Source organism: Oncorhynchus masou, chromosome 2, assembly GCF_036934945.1.
Source record: "Oncorhynchus masou masou isolate Uvic2021 chromosome 2, UVic_Omas_1.1, whole genome shotgun sequence".
Lineage (NCBI taxonomy): Eukaryota > Metazoa > Chordata > Actinopteri > Salmoniformes > Salmonidae > Oncorhynchus > Oncorhynchus masou.
Window position 1 is genome coordinate 43084990 of NC_088213.1, and position 19432 is coordinate 43104421.

The 19432-nt window shown below is 42.1% G+C and overlaps 1 protein-coding gene across 4 annotated transcripts in view; it reads right to left on the reverse strand.

Annotated features, from left to right (window-relative positions):
* LOC135505233 (PHD finger protein 21A-like) overlaps positions 1-19432 on the reverse strand; it is a 50290-nt gene that overhangs the window by 16781 nt on the left and 14077 nt on the right. For all 4 annotated transcript variants that reach the window (XM_064924443.1, XM_064924418.1, XM_064924434.1 and 1 more), the window contains exon 5: positions 18826-18891. In XM_064924443.1, coding sequence (XP_064780515.1) covers positions 18826-18891 — 66 coding nt within the window. The remainder of the gene's footprint in view (positions 1-18825; positions 18892-19432) is intronic.

Sequence of the window (19432 nt, forward strand, 5' to 3'; positions counted from 1 at the left end):
AATCATTTGTTGAGAGACCATAGCAACAATTCCTTTCCAGTTATAGATTTGAACCACAAGTGAGTCATCTCCAGATGCTTGTTGGCGTGTTTCGGAGGCCTTGCAGAAAGCCCCGTGTGTCTGCTGAAGTGCTGACTTGGCTGCTGAACATAGGGCGCAAAGCAGTGGTTGGCTAATCAAAGGCCCAGTGCTCACTCAGCACGCACAGCAGGGCGCCCTATAACTGGCCCCCCTCCCACTTTCTCTGGGAGGGTCTGTCGTTCACAAATTATACATGGTGGAAAGTCCAAAGGCTGCCTGCCTGGGAAAAATCTGAACCAATGCTCTGCTAAATGGTCTTTAGTCTCTGGCTTCAAAGCATCAGCTGTTTCCTCTGTGAGCTTTCCTCAGGGTGTGTCAAAACCCATAGCGCATGTTTTTTAAAAAGCCCTTTCTTCATCGGCATTGCCGTTACTAGGTGACATTGTCAGACCTCTTTGTCATGAGTCCCTGACTACACGTCGATCACTCACTGGGATCTCTACCGTGTGAGTGACGGGCGAGGGTAAATTGAACTTCATCACTCAGCCTCCGATGGCCATCCCCCTGTCAACGAGGGCAGAATGCTGTCATTTCAAATGGCATACAAATGGGAGGGGAAGCAGTGACTCACAGATGAGGTTGACTTTATAAAAGCACAAGCTCCTTTATTTCCCCATCTCATCTCAAGGGAGGGATATAACAGATGGAATGAAGGGGTACACTCTGTTCAGGCCCACTCCTCCTCCTCATGTCATGCTGTGCCATGGAAACCGTGTACACCAGACCTGGGTCAAATACTGTACATATGGCATATATACTGAACAAAAATATAAACGAGCCAGGCCCAGCCCATTAAGAATGAGTTTTTCCCCACAAAAAGGGCTTTATTACAGACAAAAATACTCCTCAGTTTCATCAGCTGTCCAGGTGGCTGGTCTCAGACGATTCCGCAAGTGAAGAAGCCGAATGTAGAGGTCTTGGGCTGGAGTGGTTACAGGTGGTCTGCGGTTAGGAGACCGGTTGGACATACTGCCATATTCTCTAAAACAACGTTGGAAATTAACATTAAATTCTCAGGTAAACAGCTCTGCTGGACATTCCTGCAGTCAGTATGCCAATTGCACGCTCCCTCAAAACTTGAGACATCTGCGGCATTGTGTTGTGTGACAAAACTGTACATTTTAGAGTGGCCTTTTATTGTCCCCAGCACAAGGTGCACCTGTGTAATGATCATGCTGTTTAATCAGCTTCTTGATATGCCACACCTTTCAGGTGAATGGAGTATACTGGCAAAGGAGAAATGCTCACTAGGGACGTAAACAAATGTGCAAAACAATTGCGAGAAATAAGCTTTGTGTGTATAGCAAATTTCTGGGATATTTTATGTCAGCTCAGGAAACATGGGACCAACACTTTACATGTTGCGTTTATATTTTTGTTCAGTGTACTTTTAAATGACTAACATGCACTTGATTTAATTTGCCCGGTACAAAGAAGAAAAAAAACTTAATAGTCCAAACATTTGATTTAACTTGGGAGTTATAAATATTACATTGGTACTGACCCGGTATATAGCTTACTTATGTTCTCCTTATTTCTATTTTCTTTGTGTGTTTTTTTCAACTTTTTTTTATAGTACTACTGATATAGATTACTGCATGGGAAAGAGAAAGCAAGAAAGGCATTTCACTGTACTTGTGCATGTGACAACAAAAACTAGAAACTTCAAGATAAACAGACTTATAAATGATGGCATCCAGTACTAACCATCAACAAGATGTATCTCTTCCCATAAAAGCCAGATCCTGTGTATTGGTACTCAGCTATCATCATTGGCTTAAGACCTGCTGACTCTGGCTTTCCTCGCCCTCTCATTTTTATATTTTCATTTTTTATCTTCCTCTGAAACAGGATGAAATGTGAGCGGCACATCTGGTGCTTCCCAGCCATGTGGAGGGAGGTCTGGTGGGGTTGGGGCTGCCTGCCTCCTCTCAGCCTCTCAGGTGTGAGGATTTATCCCCCCGACAGTCTCCCCTCCCCTTTTGTGCTGATGGTATTTAAACAGCATGTTGAGCCCTTGATTGAAATTCCTCTCACACTACCTCTTGCCTCACAGTCCTCCCTCTCTCACTCTCCCTCCCTTCTTTCTCGCTATCTCTCAACGCTAGAACTAAACCCACCACAGGCACACATTAACACTCTCCTCTCGCTCCATCTGGGCAGATCCATGACACATACAAAGCCTCCCTACTGCAGCCAGTGTGTGTAATTGTAACACATACGGGCATGCTTGCATGCACACACACACACACTACAGATTACATTGGGCTGTACACACAGTAGCAAGGGGTAGGAAACCCTGTTCCTGGAGTGTTTCAGGTACTGCAGAATGGTTGTTCCAACTAGGCACCATTGATCCGCTAATTGATCAGTTTAGTGATGGCCTAAATTCAACACGCCTGGTCTTCCAGGTCGGTTCAATCGAAACCATGAAGTGCCTGAGGAACTTCAGGTGACCGCAGCACTGCCTACCACTGCAGTAGACTCCTGTTGCCGTCCTCAGTTGGACACAAGGCCCCCCCCCCAGAAGTTTCACATTTTTTTGTTTTAACCTTACTGGCACACCTGATTCAATTAGTCAACTAATCATCAAGCCTTTGACTAATTGAATCAGGTGTGCCAGTTCAGGGTTAAAACAAAAATGTAAAACATCTGGCGGGGGGGGGGGGGGGCCCCGCCGAGGAGAGGGTTGGGAAACCATGAGTTAGAGGGAGTGAGTCGTCCATGTCCTTTTGTTTCACAGCAAAGATTCGTGAGGGAGTAATAAACACCGGAGGATGCAATGCGTCAGCTACAATTATTCACCACTCAAAAGATCCTATCGCCACACATAAATACACACAAACACACACATATAGTTACGCACACGCAGCCAATTCAAAAGTAGCAAGTGTCAGTGTCCTGGCTGTATTGTCATGAGATTATTTTCACGCCACAGAGGTCAAATGAAGGCAAGGTCATATCTCCTTCTCTAAAACGAGAGCACATTTTCAACAAACTGACAGAGATTGTGGGGCAAAATACTGAGAACATGAAAGAGTAACAGGGATCCTGTCCTAGCCTGACATCATGTCGCTCCTCCACACAACCCCTTTCCACCGTTTGCCCTTTCCCTGTGCCTTTCATTATCACCCGTTACAGTAAAAGTGATAGTCAATTCCCTTAACTGTCAAACACTCTGCTGCCAAGACAACGCTCTTCACGGAGGCAGAGTGACCAATGCATATTACAGTAAGTACGAGTGTGATAAAAAAATATATTTAAAAAAATGTAAACGCAGCCAGGCCGCCTCAGTGGCACTAGATTGTGGCAATTTCATACCGCATCCATCTCTATCTACTCTGTTACTTGACATTATTAGTTACATTATTGCTTGACAATAGTAAACGGTAGACATTTCTGACAAAGGGTTAAATACAAGGAATAAAGAGCTGGTCATCCCATCAGTTTCATCTCCCTCTCACAACAGCCTGAGTTTAAAGTCAGAGCTACCTCGGGATGGCGTCATTGTCAAGCATTGTAAGGGATCCTGGGATATTTACTATGCTGTTGTACTTTAATGGTAGTCGTTAATATCAATTAGCTGGGGAGCGTTAAACACATTGCAGCTTCTTTTTTTGTATTTTAGAGATGGGAGTGGAGACAAAAGAAAGGTTGAACAAGAGGGTGCTTCGGTAATTATCATAAGGCCTCTAAAAGCATACACAAGCATATAAGTAAATGAAAAAAAAGAAAGAAATTGATCAATTACATCCGATGAACATGCATGGTAGATACGTGTCACTACTATTAATGCAACCATGGCTGGCCACAGTAGAGGTTGACCTCGGGAGGCACTTTCACGTGTTGTCGGCCTTAAAGCTAAGCATAACCCAGCAGACTTAGCTCTACCCCCCTCCCATCAAGCCCACCACACCTAGAGCTAAAACCCAGGGAGGAAACAGTAAAAGCTGTACAGTCTCCTAACACACACACACACACAGACACACACACACCGTCAGAATGAAGTATTTACTCAGCAACTACATGCATCATGGGGTATGCGCTGCTCTCCTTTACTCAGTCAGTCTCACAGTCAGCCACAGAGCACTGTGAAAGTGGGTTAAGCAGGTATAAAACCTCTTCTCTATCCAGACAGCCCTGCTCCCTGCAGATACGCTCTAGCGGGGTGGGAGGAAGTGCAGGGCACTGAATACAAATCTACTTTCAAAGTACAAAGTGCTGAACAATGTAAACTGCACCCCGAGCAGGAAAAGGATTAGCATTTCCATGAATGTGTGTTTAATCTTCAAACTTAATTTATAAAATCAATTTACTGAGTCCACCAGGAGCAGAGCTTTACCTGCTTTGATATAGATAAAGCAACTAAATAGTATTAACAAAATTGGGTGTTTTGTTAATTTTCTTCTAATATTTACCAAATAAATGATTTTTAATTTTATTTTACCTACAGCATTTCTCATGACGCATATTCTAAATCCTTCTCAGTACAGAATCTACCCAGATAGTTAACAAGCTTGTTGTCTGTAGTCACCGTCAAAGCGTCCTATAAAGCACATAGCACTCGGATGTGTTTTTGGAGGAACTTTCAATTGAGTCAAAGACCTTGGCCTGGTGGCTTATTCAGCCTGAGCAAATGTTAATCTACCGAGAGATTGGTGATGGAGATTTAAGTATCAGTGAACTAGCAGGTGGGGGTCATTAGTTTTAAGAACATGCCGAGGAAAGCCCACCCCAGGAGGGAGTCTATGAGGCTAATTTCTGATGTTCACTGTATTAGTCAGGCATCAAGGAGATTATCCCGGATTGTAGTTTAAGGTTTCCAGGGGTCGGAAAGGACAGACCTGCAGTGGAACAGCGCGGGGGCATGTCTTAGTGAAACTCCTCCCCACACGGCTCCCAGACAGCATGGTAGTTGGGCCCCACTCTCCCAGTGACAGCCAGCCAGGCTGCTCCCTTTCTCCTGCTCTCCTCTGGCCTGCCACAGTCTCCACTCCAGACCACAGTGCAGGGAGCCAGGGGGCATCTGTGTGGAAGAGTGGAGCTGACATTCTAACACAGAGAGGCACCGTGCTGCTGGATTAAAGCACATCTTTCTGGCACACACACACGCACACTCCCTCCCTCCCTCCCTCGCTCTCCTTTCAAAACAGTGACTTAGCAACGCCACAGCACTTCTCAGGAATAGGGATTTTCTGATTCTTTTCAGATTAAAGAGAAAAGACAATGATATAGAGATGCATTCTTCCCCCATTAGCTTTTAAAGTGTTGAGGGTGTTCTTAAAATGGGCGGTAGGGTAGAATGGAGGTGCATCTACTCCACTAACCTTTGAACTGTAAGTGGGAAAAGTCAGTGAGGGGGCTGGCTCTTTACTCTCCTCTTGAGACGGAGCTAGATGTCTACGGAAGATGTGCTGGCGCACTCTGGGAGGTGACCGGGAGATCACTGACATACAGTACACATGTACCAGACACAAGTGCAACCCTAATCACCCCACAAGCGCCAGCAGAACAAAAAAAAAACTTTTTTGTTCTAGCCAGCTGCTCAAGAAAAGACTGACTGTGCCAGAAACGACCATATGGCTCACCTGTTGCTAAGGAACAGTGATCACTGAACCCTGTGCAGACCGACTCCAACACAGGTACCTAACACAGAAGAAATAGGAGTCTACCTGGTGGGCTGAATGTAATATGTATGCCTCTACTGTGTGTGTTTTCAAAGTGTGGGGATGGGAAAGCACAACTTAATGTGTGGTACAGCCTCAAGAGTGTGGTAATAATTAAAAAGTACATGTGTTGTATATTCAATTGGAAATTGTGTGAAACAATACAATACTGCATATAGAAGAGTGCAGCCGAGGACAACCATATATTGTATGCAGGAAATGTTTGGTTCATTTCAGGGCAATACTGTGAATCATCCCTCAACAACACTAAAGCACTTTTTAGTTTTCAGCTCTTTTTATGCCCACCCATCTCTCTCCTCCCTACCTCCCTCGCCTCTTTCCTGGGCACACAGCAGAGACACACATCCAGACTCACTCAATTGCTCCACGCATGGAAGAGCAGCGGTGGGTGATAATAACTGGGCCTCGCAGCAGGGACTCTCGTTAGAGCCTGCAAATACAGCTCAGACGGAGTGCCAGATTAACCAAGCCCAAACCAAACTTGCACCAGTCTTGAAACCAGCCCTGAACCATTCCTGAAGTAGCCATAAAAACTGCCCTGCCCAAAAATGCCCCACTAGCAAACCTGTGTCCCTAGAGTAATATAAGGGTGATAATAGTATCAAGAATACAGAATGCTAAAACTTTACTCCACTGCTTGAAAGTCTGTGTTAATCCATTTGCATCTTCATAACGTGTGAGATTTAAGAATAAAAGCATTGACAAAAGATGGGGAAAAGGTGTTTTCCTTGGCGTCAATGGTTTAGTCATTCCATTATCTAGCATATTATCATACAGTCTTTCTATTCCTCACGTTTTCACAAATGGCAAAGTGCAACTAAACTCAGCAACAAAAAGAAGAAAAATGTCCTCTCACTGTCAAATGCATTTTATTTCAGCAAACTTAACATGTGTAAATAATTGTATAAACATAACAAGATTCAACAACTGAGGCAAACTGAACAAGTTCCACAGACATGTGACTGACAGAAATGGAACAATGTGTCCCTGAACAAAGGAGGGGTCAAAATCAAAGTCAAAAGTAACAGTCAGTATCTGGTGTGGCCACCAGCTGCATCTCCTCCTCATGGACTGCACCAGATTTGCCAGTTCTTGCTGTGAGATGTTTACCCCACTCTTCCACCAAGGCACCTGCAAGTTCCCAGACATTTCTGGAGGGAATGAGCCTAGCCCTCACCCTCTGATCCAACAGGTCCCAGGCGTGCTCAATGGGATTGAGATCCGGGCTCTTCACTGGCCATGGTAGAACACTGACATTCCTGTCTTGCAGGAAATCACGCACAGAACGAGCAGTAGGGCATTATCATGTCAGGATGAGCCTGCAGGAAGGGTACCACATGAAGGAGGAGGATGTCTTCCCTGTAACGCACAGCGTTGAGATTGCCTGCAATGACAACAAGCTCAGTCCGATGATGCTGTGACACATCACCCCAGACCATGACGGACGCTCCACCTCCAAATCGATCAAGCTCCAGAGTACAGGCCTCGGTGTAACGCTCATTCCTTCGACGATAAACGCGAATCAGACCATCACCCCCGATGAGACAAAACCGCTACTCGTCAGCGAAGAGCACTTTTGCCAGTCCTGTCTGGTCCAGCGATGGTTGGTTTGTGCCCATAGGCGACGTTGTTGCCGGTGATGTCTGGTGAAAACCTGCCTTACAACAGGCCTACAAGCCCTCAGTCCAGCCTCTCTCAGCCTATTGTGGACAGTCCGAGCACTGATGGAGGGATTGTGCGTTCCTAGTATGACTTGGACAGTTGTTGTTGCCATTCTGTACCTGTCCCGCAGATGTGATGTTCGGATGTACCGTTCCTGTGTACGGTGTTGTTACACGTGGTCTGTCACTGCGAGGATGATCAGCTGTCCGTCCTGTCTCCCTGTAGTGCTGGTCTTACGCATCTCACAGTACGGGCATTGCAATTTATTGCCCTGGCCACATAGGCAGTCCTCATGCCTGCCTACAGCATGCCCAAGGCATGTTCAGCAAGATGAGCAGGGACCCTGGGCAACTTTCTTTTGGTGTTTTTCAGAGTCAGTAGAAAGGCCTCTTTAGTGTCCTAACTTTTCATAAATGTGACCTTAATTGCCTACCATGTGTAAGCTATTAGTGTCTTAACAACCGTTGCACAGGTGCATGCTCATTAATTGTTTATGGTTCATTGAACAAACAATAGGAAACAGTGTTTAAACCCTTTACAATGAAGAACTGTGAAGTTATTTGGATTTTTACAAATTATCTTGGAAAGACAGGGTCCTTAAAAAGGGAGGTTTCTTGTTTTTCTGAGTTTAGCTGCGAGACTTTTACAGTGAGCCATAATGTCACGTCACAGCCAGTCTGTCGGATTACCCTCTATTCAGTACTGGGCAGGCCAGTTGAGACGAGCCCAACCATCCAGCGCAGTACCATTTCTCTGGACCCACAGGGTTCCTCTCCTCATAAAATGTCTCGTACTATTCAGACCATTGAGGCAGTCAAAGAAAGGACAGACTGCAGATAAATTGATTCAATTGTGCCTAGTGTCAGTGCCATGGGTCATTATTTCTACAGTGGAGGAGCTCAAGGTGTTTTATTATCCCGGGGTGGGAGCCACACAGACAGACAGGTACTCCGAGACAATAGAGATCCCTCATTTAAAGGAGGGCCAGCAGCCTTTTCTTCGGAATTCTGCAGACCAAATTGAATAGCACACCTCTTAAGAGGAAGGGACCGCCACATAGTATCATAAATACAGAATGCTGGAATCTTCCTCTACTGCTTGAAACCTGCTTGAAAATATGGATAAATCCTGGGCCAACCCACAAAGAGACATAAGACACCAGCTCACTGACACAGTCTCCCTGGAGTACATTATCAGAGAAGGTAGGTTCAGCACTTTCTGCCCCAGTGTGTCCCAAGTTTATCAGGCCAGATCTGACCAGTGGTTGAACCCCTTTTATTCTCACAGCCATCCTCAGTGGTATACCTCTCAAAAGCCAATAGAATGTCAACTCGAACAACAGAGCTACCATAACGCTCAGAAAGACAAGCTACCGAGTCTCTACAAATAACAACGAAAAGCGACTTTCCTTATCCAGAGTAAAAAGGATTTTCAGAGAAATATTCAGATTATTTACCATTTATTTCAACGGGGAAGTCATATTGAGACTAGAGTCTCTTTCGCAAATGAGCCCTGCACCATACAAAAACAAGTACATAAAACAGGCAAGTATAGATAAACATAAATATAGACAATATAAACATTAAGATACAAAAACACATGAATTTAAAACGAACACATTCTTCATTATAAAATAAATCAGATGTCTGAATTGTCCTAGGGACTTCAAAGCATCCAATCAAAACATCTTCTGGAGATTATTTGGAGAGAGCCTCCTGCACAGCTGCAAAATCAGACTGTAGCGTTGTCACAGCCAGGGCAGCAGTCGGGGAAATTGCATACATAATCGTATCACCAGCATATCCATGAAATGTAAACATTTTAACAGATTGCCCAATAGCATTTATATAAAATCGTAGAAAAACAGGTCCTAGTATCGACCCCTGTTTATTTTAACTCCAAGAAGTGAGCTTTATGTCTGTTTTTTACTACTTTGTTAATTCTTATCAAAATGTTCAAAGAACTGTGCTGTCAACTCTGATTAGAACACTTCACACTGACACATAGATACAGTGCTGAGAGACTAGTGTGGAAAAAATACAGTAAATGGGGGACAGGGGAGAGTTAGGGAGAAAATAAATAAATACAGGAATCAAAAAAAAAAAAAAAACATTTTTAAGGGTTTTCAACTGTGCTAAAGATGACCCCAGTCTGAAATCGACGGCTGGATCATTGCAGCATGACTTATAGAAGCACAGCATGGCTGCTTCCATAGCCCCGATGGGGGTACCATCCCCGGAGTTGAGCCTTTTCATTAATTGTGAGAGAGAGTTTACATCTTTTCAGTCCATATAATGAAAACCGCTGATGTGTGGAACGCTAATCGTCCAGGACATTTTAACTAAACGGTTTCTGGAAAAGTTTCTCCACTCATAAAATAAGCCATCCGTGCATTATGGGGGCTAAGGGAAGGTCCTAACAAGAATGAAAATAAGTCATCCGTGCATTATGGGGGCTAAGGGAAAGTCCTAACAAGAATGAAAATAAGTCATCCGTGCATTATGGGGGCTAAGCGAAGGTCCTAACACGAATGAAAATAAGTCATCTGTGCATTATGGGGGCTAAGCGAAGGTCCTAACAAGAATGAAAATAAGTCATCCGTGCATTATGGGGGCTAAGCGAAGGTCCTAACAAGAATGAATTGCTTATAATGACCTTTTTCAAAAGCTTGTTAACAAAACAATTTAAATAACGATTTATACGTTTATAAGCAGAATGTCAAATGCTGTGTTTACACAACTTATGTCAAAACTATATTCCTCAAGAGCATTGCAGTATCTAACTCCCAATCAAGCCAGTCCAGCAAATAAGTCAGCTAGAATCCTCTTGAACAGTGTGAAAAACTAGATGAAAACAGCTCAGGTCCATGAAATCGCCTGCAGGTTTCTCCACACACACACACACACACACACACACACACACACACACACACACACACACACACACACACACACACACACACACACACACATTCAGTCAGTGCTTAAATATTTCATTCTTTCTGGTTACAATGCAGTGGTGGAGGTCGTGTGGCCAAAAGCACACTGGTGTGACTAATTTCAGCGGAAAATCCTCAGATTGACTATTTGTCTATCACACATAGTGCTGAAATGAAGTAATCCTCTCAAAGGACCTCTATTCATACAGACAACGAGTAGTTCAGTATGATAAAAAAAATGTAAATGCTCTATGGAATGATAATCTAATCGTTCCTGTGATAAGCTACGCTCAACCGACATCGACTTAGTGGAAGCCCCACACGTCATAGAATATAAATCGTCTGCTCGTGTGAATTTACAGAAAACACTTTTAAAAATTCATAGCTGAGCTGCTGAAATACTTGGCCTGAGCAGCCTGCCACCCTTGTTAAATGAACCTGGTATTATTCACACTCCGTCAGCAGGTGTCCTGTCTTTCAGCACCGGGCAAGAGACAGTACAGAGAGTGCTATGCCTGAACTGTGCGATGTAGTAGGGAGTTGTATTTTCCAAAAGGCCAATATTCTACATAGTTTAGCGCAGAAAACGTGGTAATTAACTACAGTGACCATAATACATTGAGCGCCTACTTCTTTTACGCTTGCTACGTTAGTGTGGGGAAGACACGGAGAGAGAGAAGAAACCGAAGAATGTGCAATCGAGACGGCTAGAGAGCAGTTGTTTAACTTCTCTAGGATAGGGGGCAGCATTTGGAATTTTGGATGAAAAGCATGCCCAAATTCAACTGCCTGCTACTGATCCCCAGAAGATAAGATACGCATATTATTAGTAGATTTGGATAGAAAACACTCTGAAGTTTCTAAAACTGTTTGAATCATGTCTGTGAGTATAACATAACTTATGTAGCAGGCGAAACCCCGAGGACAAACCATTCAGATTGTTTTTTTTAGGTCACTCTTTTCAATGAGTTTTCATTGGGAATCCAGATTTCTAAGGGACTTGTTTGCAGTTCCTACCGCTTCCACTGGATGTCACCAGTCTTTAGAAATTAGTTGAGGTTATTCCTTTGTGTAATGAAGAAGTACGGCCATCTTGAACGAGGGTCACTTCATGTGTACTGTTTGATAGAGGCGCATGACCAGAAAGCTAGCGTCAGTTTGTTTTCTTCCTGTATTGAACACAGATCATCCCGTCTTCAATTTGATTGATAATTGCTTTAAAAAATACCTAAAGTTGTATTACAAAAGTAGTTTGAAATGTTTTGGCAAAGTTTACAGGTAACTTTTGAGATATTTTGTAGTCACGTTGCGCAAGTTGGAACCGGTGTTTTTCTGGATCAAAAGCGCCAAATAAATTGACATTTTGGATATATATGGATGGAATTAATCGAACAAAATGACCATTTGTGATGTTTATGGGACATATTGGAGTGCCATCAGAAGAAGCTTGTCAAAGGTAAGGCATGATTTATATTTTTATTTCTGCGTCGCGCCTGCAGGGTTGAAATATGTTTTCTCTCTTTTGTTTATGGAGGTGCTATCCTCAAATAATAGCACTGTTTGCTTTCGCGGAAAAGCCTTTTTAAAATCTGACATGTTGGCTGGAATCACAAAACGTGTAGCTTTAATTTGGTATCTTACACGTGTGATTTCATGAAAGTTAGATTTTTATAGGAATTTGTAAAGAATTCGGCGCTCTGCATTTTCTCTGGCTTTTGGCCAAGTGGGACGCTACCGTCCCACATATCCCAGAGAGCTTAACGAGGTATCTCTACCTGAAAATACATGAGCTAAGTCAGGGATGGGCAACTAAAAACGGAACTCCTCATGAGGGGTCGCAGTTGCTCGCAGGTCTGCGTACCTGTAGCACATGAACACGTGTGAAACTTACTCCTCAGCCTTATGTGTCCCACTTGTGTTGCCTCTTTCGCTAGCTTTTGAGGTTGCGAGATCGGCTAAGACGCTGGAGGGAGGACGATTACATGTGCTAGCAAGGTAGAGGTCCCGAGTTTGCGCCGAATCGGGAGGAAGTGGTACTCACTAAGCAGGCAGCGTGACGTCCACTACATACCCACATGTGAATACCCCCCCCCCACCCACCGCATTGCAAGCTAAATATTTTAGTAGTCTCCTGCTTGACAGAGAAGAAAATGTTTACGTTTTATATTTAATTTTGTACAGGTCTACGCATTTTGCCACGGGACGTAGAGAAAATGTAGTAGTTTTAAAGCAAGTTTGTTGAAATACTACACATTTTTCCATAGGGTGGAGAGAAATGTTTGCAGTTATTCATATGACATTTGAGTGAGGCTGACTAACAAAATCAAATGGGGGTCCCCAGGCTGGTAATTCGACCATGATTACTAAGTTTAGATAGCTTGCCACTTGACTTACCAATCAACATTTTTTCGCTGACATGGGCTAATTGAGTGACTATCAGTGACTGACATAAGAGGAAAAACTGCTAATGGACAGCCACATTTCAAAATTGCACCTTGTGTATGCTACTATTCTAACTTGCAACAGTAAGTTGAAACTAGAGGCCTTCACTGGTCCAAAAAAAGTTGGACCCATTCTGAAATGGACCTGGGGCTTTCCCAATCGGACCCAATATGAATAAGTACATTTTTTACAATATAGAGACCCATTCCAGACGGACCTGAGGACAACTAGACTCATTCCATATTGTCCTGGTTGGATCCAGACCCAGTCCGATCTGAGTGAGGGAAGCAGCAGAAAAGTAAAATGTTATGCCACTTTATTACCCGGAGCTGATAAAGTGTGAGGGAGAGGAGGTAGAGAGAAGTGACGCTCTAGCAGGGGCCGTGCTGTGTGTGTAGGCTCATACACAGGGAGGAGGAAGGGAGAGATGAGACTGAAACCAACCAAGCCAGCTCATGCTATAGTAGACTAATAGCTGCCACAACTAAGTTGTTCATCATCTAATATGATTACATAGTACTTGTCTTCAAACCGGGAGACTATATTTAAGCTAGCTAGGTCAGGCTAATTAAGGTTGCATGTGCTTTTTTTGTTCTACAGTTAAACAACAAGAACTCCATTCAGAATATAGTAGTAGCAGCCTACATTTTGGCTCTTGGTCGTTGTAGCCAATCCTTCTCCTTAAACTTCCAATTCCATCATTTTAATTCCATCTTCCATTGAATAGATAGCTCCTAACTTATGCCCCACACAGAGGCTCTATGACAAGCCTATTGCCTTTTTTGATGGCTTATGATTGGCCAACAACAACAAGCAGCACGAGCCAACTACGTGAAAAGCAAAGAGCAGCAACATAAATTATACAATTTCTCTCTCGCTCTCTCTACTGCAGCAGTCGCGGATTTTAACTATATGGGTGCTTCTGGAAAAGTCATTTTAAATTACACGTACCTCGAGAGATTCATATCTGATTCGACCCGTGACATTATTTAGAATTCTGGATCGGGACCCACTTGTGTAGTCGAGAACTGGCCCATCCCTAATCAGTTGCCCATCTCTGATCTAAGTGGTTGATAATTGGTATTCAGTATGACTTATTTACTTTAAAGAACTATTAAAAATAGTGACTTTGTCACAGTACAGGCAGTTCTACAGAGATGACTAGGAATGAAATAATAAAGCAATCAAATAAAACAAATGTAAAAAACACAAATGTTTTATGAAATTAAAGTAAAGGTGAATAAACAATGGTTAATATGTGATCAGCAGTAATGGGCAGTCACTACCATCATGGGCCTTTTATTAATGGCTTATTCTGTGTTACCGCATTCAACCAAAATAATGCATTGAATGTTGTTGTTTTTAAATGATCTAAACCGGGAAACTGATAATTAATTTTATATATTATTTTTATAATTTAATATATATATATAATCGAACTGAAACAGAACCAACCTCAAAAATCTAAAAGCACTAATCGCTTAGCACTAATGTGCACACACACGAGTGACAAATATATTTCAAACATGTTTCCCTTGCGGAGCCGCAAGGTGTGGATTCATTTCATGTAAGTTAAATAATGAAGACATTGACTCCATGTAAAGTGAATACAGGAGAGACTGCAACAGCAACCTTGTATTAATAAGCATATCTTGAGGGGGAAATAAGAATAGATTGAGAAGGTGCACCGCCACAAGCAGTGTCTGGATGGGACTATGGGGATGCAGGTTTGATGCTAATTCCAGTAGAATGTTCTCCTTGATTCTCAAATAACAACTCTCAATAGGTGTTAAACTACTCTTCAGATCAGATACCCACGCATCCACAGTGAGTATATAACCAACTACTCGCATAGCACAAACCATTAAACAAACATAAAGCTTAAGGGTTCTCAAAACTAATACAGCAACACAAACAGCCTCAATTAAGGTACAAAAAAGTGCAGGCCTCTGCACAAATACCATGCCAATTATTTCTCCTTTTGAAAGTGAATACAGGCCCTTTCCCAAACAGCATTTAAATTTGACGTTTTAAAAACCTCGTTGGTTGAGCCGACAAAAGGCCTGGAGAGAGGACGATCGATAAGTGACAGGCGGAAAGAAATGGGACACGTCTACAGAAATCACACCCCTTCCTTTAGTCTGCAAAGAAAACGAGACAACAGGGACATTGTAAACAGGGTTCAATTAGAAACCTTTGTCATTCCCAAGACATAACCTATCCACAATAACTGGGTAAGTATATATGCAGCAAAGTGATTAAGAGGAAAAACATCATCTCCAAAAGCCAGGATCAGTTCAAATCACCAAAACAAAGCCTCTTACAAGAATATGTTAATGGTTGGTTGAGGGGCAAATTCACTAAACACTAGCCTGCATGCATGCCAGTTGTACTTCTAAGTCAATAACAAATATACTGTATATTAGTGGTGGAAAATGTACACAATTGTCATACTTGAGTAGAAGTAAAAAGGTACCTTAAAACCTGCTGTGGCTGATCGATATGACAACTACCAGTGGAACTCGAGGGCGCCAAATTCAAACCACAGAAATCTCATAATTACAATTCCTAAAACATACATGTGTCTTTTATCATTTTTAAGCTATTCTCATTGTTAATCCCACCAAAGTGTCCGATTTCAAATAGGCTTTTCAGCGAAAGCACTACAAACGATTATGTTAGGTCTCCACCAAACCACAATAAAAACACAGCCATTTTCCAGCAAAATATAGCATTTACAAAAAACAGAAATAAAGATAACATTAATCACTAACCTTGAATTATCTTCATGAGAGACTCATAGAACTTCATGTTACACAATACATGCATGTTTTGTTTGATAAAGTTGATATTTATATAAAAAAATCTGAGTTTACATTGGCACGTTAGATTCACTAGTTCCAAAAACATCAAGTGATTTTGCATAGCCACATCATTCAACAGAAATGCTCATCATAAATGTAGATGATAATACAAGTTACACACATGGAATTAAAGATATACCTCTCCTTAATGCAACCGCTGTGTCAGATTTCAAAACTTTACGGAAAAAGAAACACATGCAATAATCTGAGACAGTGCTCAAAAGTAAAAACACCACAGCCGCAAAGATGGCGTCAACATAAACAAGAAATTACATGATAAATATTCCCTTACCTTTGATGATCTACATCAGAAAGCACTCCAGGAATCCCAGGTCTACAATAAATGTTTGTTTTGTTAAAAATGTCTGTTATTTATGTCAAATACCTTCTTTTGTTAGCGCGTTTGGTATACATATCCAAAAGCTAATTCTGGTCAGCGTTATATCGGACAAAAACTTCAAAAAGTGATATTACCGGTCGAAGAAACATTTCAAACTAAGTACAGAATCAATCATTAGGATGTTTTTAACATATAGCTTCAATAAAGTTCCAACCGGAGTATTCCTTCTTGTCATCGTGAGCAATGGAACGCAAGTGACTACCATGAGGAAAAAGCGCAATCACAAAATGGCTGCTTGATGGACATCTGATATATTCTGCTCTCATTCACTCCCACAACAACATAGAAGCCTCATTATAATTTCTATTGATGCTTGACATCTAGTGGAACCCCTAGGCAGTTCAACATCATTCATATCTCAAGGGGATTTCATTTCGGACTCTGGTGAATACATACAAGCTCAGATTTCTGACTTCCTGTTTTCATTTCAACACAGGATTTTTGCCTGTCAATATGAGTTCTGTTATAATCACAGACATTATTCAAACAGTTTTAGAAACTTCAGAGTGTTTTCTATCCAATACTAATAATAATATGCAAATATTAGCAACTATGACTGAGGAGCAGGCCGTTTGATATGGGCACCTTTCATCCAAGCTACTCAATACTGCCCCTGCAGCTATAAAAAGTTAATAGAAAATGACTCAAGTAAAAGTCACCCAGTAAAATACTACTAGATTGACGGATAGCCAGGGGCACACTCCAACATTTACAAATGAAGCATTTGTGTTTAGTGAGTCCTCTAGATCAGAGGCAGTAGGGATGACCAGGAATGTTCTCTTGATAAGTGTGTGAATTGGACGGTTCATCTGTCAAAATGTAACGAGTACTTTTGGATGTCAGGGAAAATGTATGGAGTAAAAAGTACATCATTTTCTTCATGAATGTAATGAATTAAAAGTTGGCAACAAAGAAAATAATATATACACTACCGTTCAAACGTTTGGGGTCACTTAGAAATGTCCTTGTTTTTGAAAGAAAAGCTAATTTTTGTCCATTAAAATAACATCAAATTGATCCGAAATACAGTGTAGACATTGTTAATGTTGTAAATGACTATTGTAGCTTGAAACTCGAGGTTCTACTGGATCGGGTTATGTGTTGTGACGCTAGTCACAATGAGCATTACGCACAATAGTGGAATTTGCGGTTTGCCTTCAAAATAAAAGTATGTCACTGACAGTGATGCAAATTAATACAAATTGTAGAATTATGCCATACTTTTATTTTGAAGGCTAACCACAAAGTCCACTGTTGTGGCTAATCCTTATTGTGGCTTCACATAGATGGGTCCGACCACCATTAAACAATTAAGAACTGTCTTATAAATTAGGGTTATTGTAGATGGCACCTAGCTATATAGTTAGCTAGCTAACTATAAAGCTACTGAAACAGATTGTCGTTTTCCTATGTTTTTGGGGATGAACATTGTTTGCATCCATGAATTAGCTAGATTTTTTTATGACTAGCACTGTAGGTGCGCAAGACAACTTTACCAGCATCATAGCATATGTATCGATGAATCGTTGTGAAATATGAAATACGAGTGATAGTGTAATCAATGTGTAATAATTACATAAAAAGTTTAATGAACGCATTAAAACATTATGTGGCGTGCAGTCATATTCAGGTCCTGATTGGTCAAATTGTGTTATTGGACACGTCAAATTGTGTTATTGGACATGTCAAATCGTGTTAAATAGTATATTTTTTGACACGCAAAGACCCAGATGCCATTCCATAGAAATCCTGATTGAGAATGTGACGACTGAACAACGAAACAGCACAGCAAGTAAGTGAAAGAAATAGGTTTGATTATGTTTTACTGGTAATGGGGACAAACGTAAATTCCAACGATATAACTTTTTGGTCAGTGTGGTGTGTGTGTGTAACCTTTATTTAACTAGGCAAGTCAATTAAGAACAAATTCTTATTTACAATGACGGCCTACCCCGGCCAAACCCGGACGACGCTGGGCCAATTGTGCGCCACCCTATGGGACTCCCAATCACGGCTGGATGTGATACAGCCTGGATTTGCACCAGGGACTGTAGTAACACCTCTTGCACTGAGATGCTGTTCCTTAGACTGCTGCGTCCATTTGTGTGTTTTAACTATTTACCTGTACAGGAATGCTTAAAAAGGCTGCTAAAATATCGGAATCGGCCAAAAATGTCATATCGGTTCATCACTAACAGATATTCCCAAAAAACGACTTAAGCAGTACTTAAGTATATTTACTTAAGTAGTTTACACCACTGCTGTACATCGGTCTGATAAACTGTTAAAGTCTCAAATGACTCTTATCTCTGCCTATCCCATGGTTGTCAATGGATGTGAATGTTAACAGCGTTAGAGAGTGCTGCTTTTTCGTACCATGAAACTGGATCTGTCAGAAACCTACTCTAAGCCCTTAGCCTCAAGCAGGAGACAAAACCCAACTCAAAGTGATCCCAGGCTCACACCCTCAACTCTACAGAAATCATCCATCATGTGCAGTGGCATGCAGGACTCTTAGATCTGCCACATTGACTTGTCTAGGCCCACTCAAGAAAAAGACAAAGACAGAGAAAAAAGAAAGGATAGCTCTGGCAGGAAGTGAAAGTAGGCTCTGTCATGCGAAGAACCTCTAGCATTTTAATACTCAGTGCAGTGATGTAAGAGTGGGGAAGACCTTGGTGTGTGCCAGTGAGATGGTACACGAAATCCCAGAGCCACCCACAGGTCTCCTCTCCCGTTTCAGTTGCCTACCTGCTTCTCACTCAGTGCTGTGATCGTTGCTTGACGTTCATGGAGCTGCTTCTTCAAATCAGCATTCTGCAAAAAAAAAAAAAGAAAAAAAAAAGAGAGCAACAAGCTTGTTATAGCTCTCTTATACATAGCTGTGAAGAACTGCTCAGTTGTGACAGCTGAGTTGGATGTGCTTGCTATTTGGGGAAGTGTGCCAAGCTCGGGGTGCTGTGTTTGTGTGTGTAGGTGTAAAGAGCCCAGACAGCAGCTTTAACTAGCATGAAGTCCAAGCTAAAAATGACTGTGCACACCGTTTTCCATGGGACGAGCGAAGTGAGGTGGAAAGAGTAATCCACTCCCCTCACCTCACTGGGCTGCCACAGCCACAGCTGTCAGCCACATGAGGGGAGCTCAGAGAGGGGATGTAGGGACACCACTGAAATGTGGGATGGGCTGCTGCTATAGAAGAGTCCCCGTAAAAGGGCTGCAGCATGATAAAGTATGGTGGGCGGATACTACAGAGATAGAAGAGCTCTGGGGAGTTTAAGGCTGTTCTCAAAATTGACAGCGTGAAGTAAAAGAGGTGGAATTTGGAGCACATCTAAAACCTCTGAGCCCCATTGACACA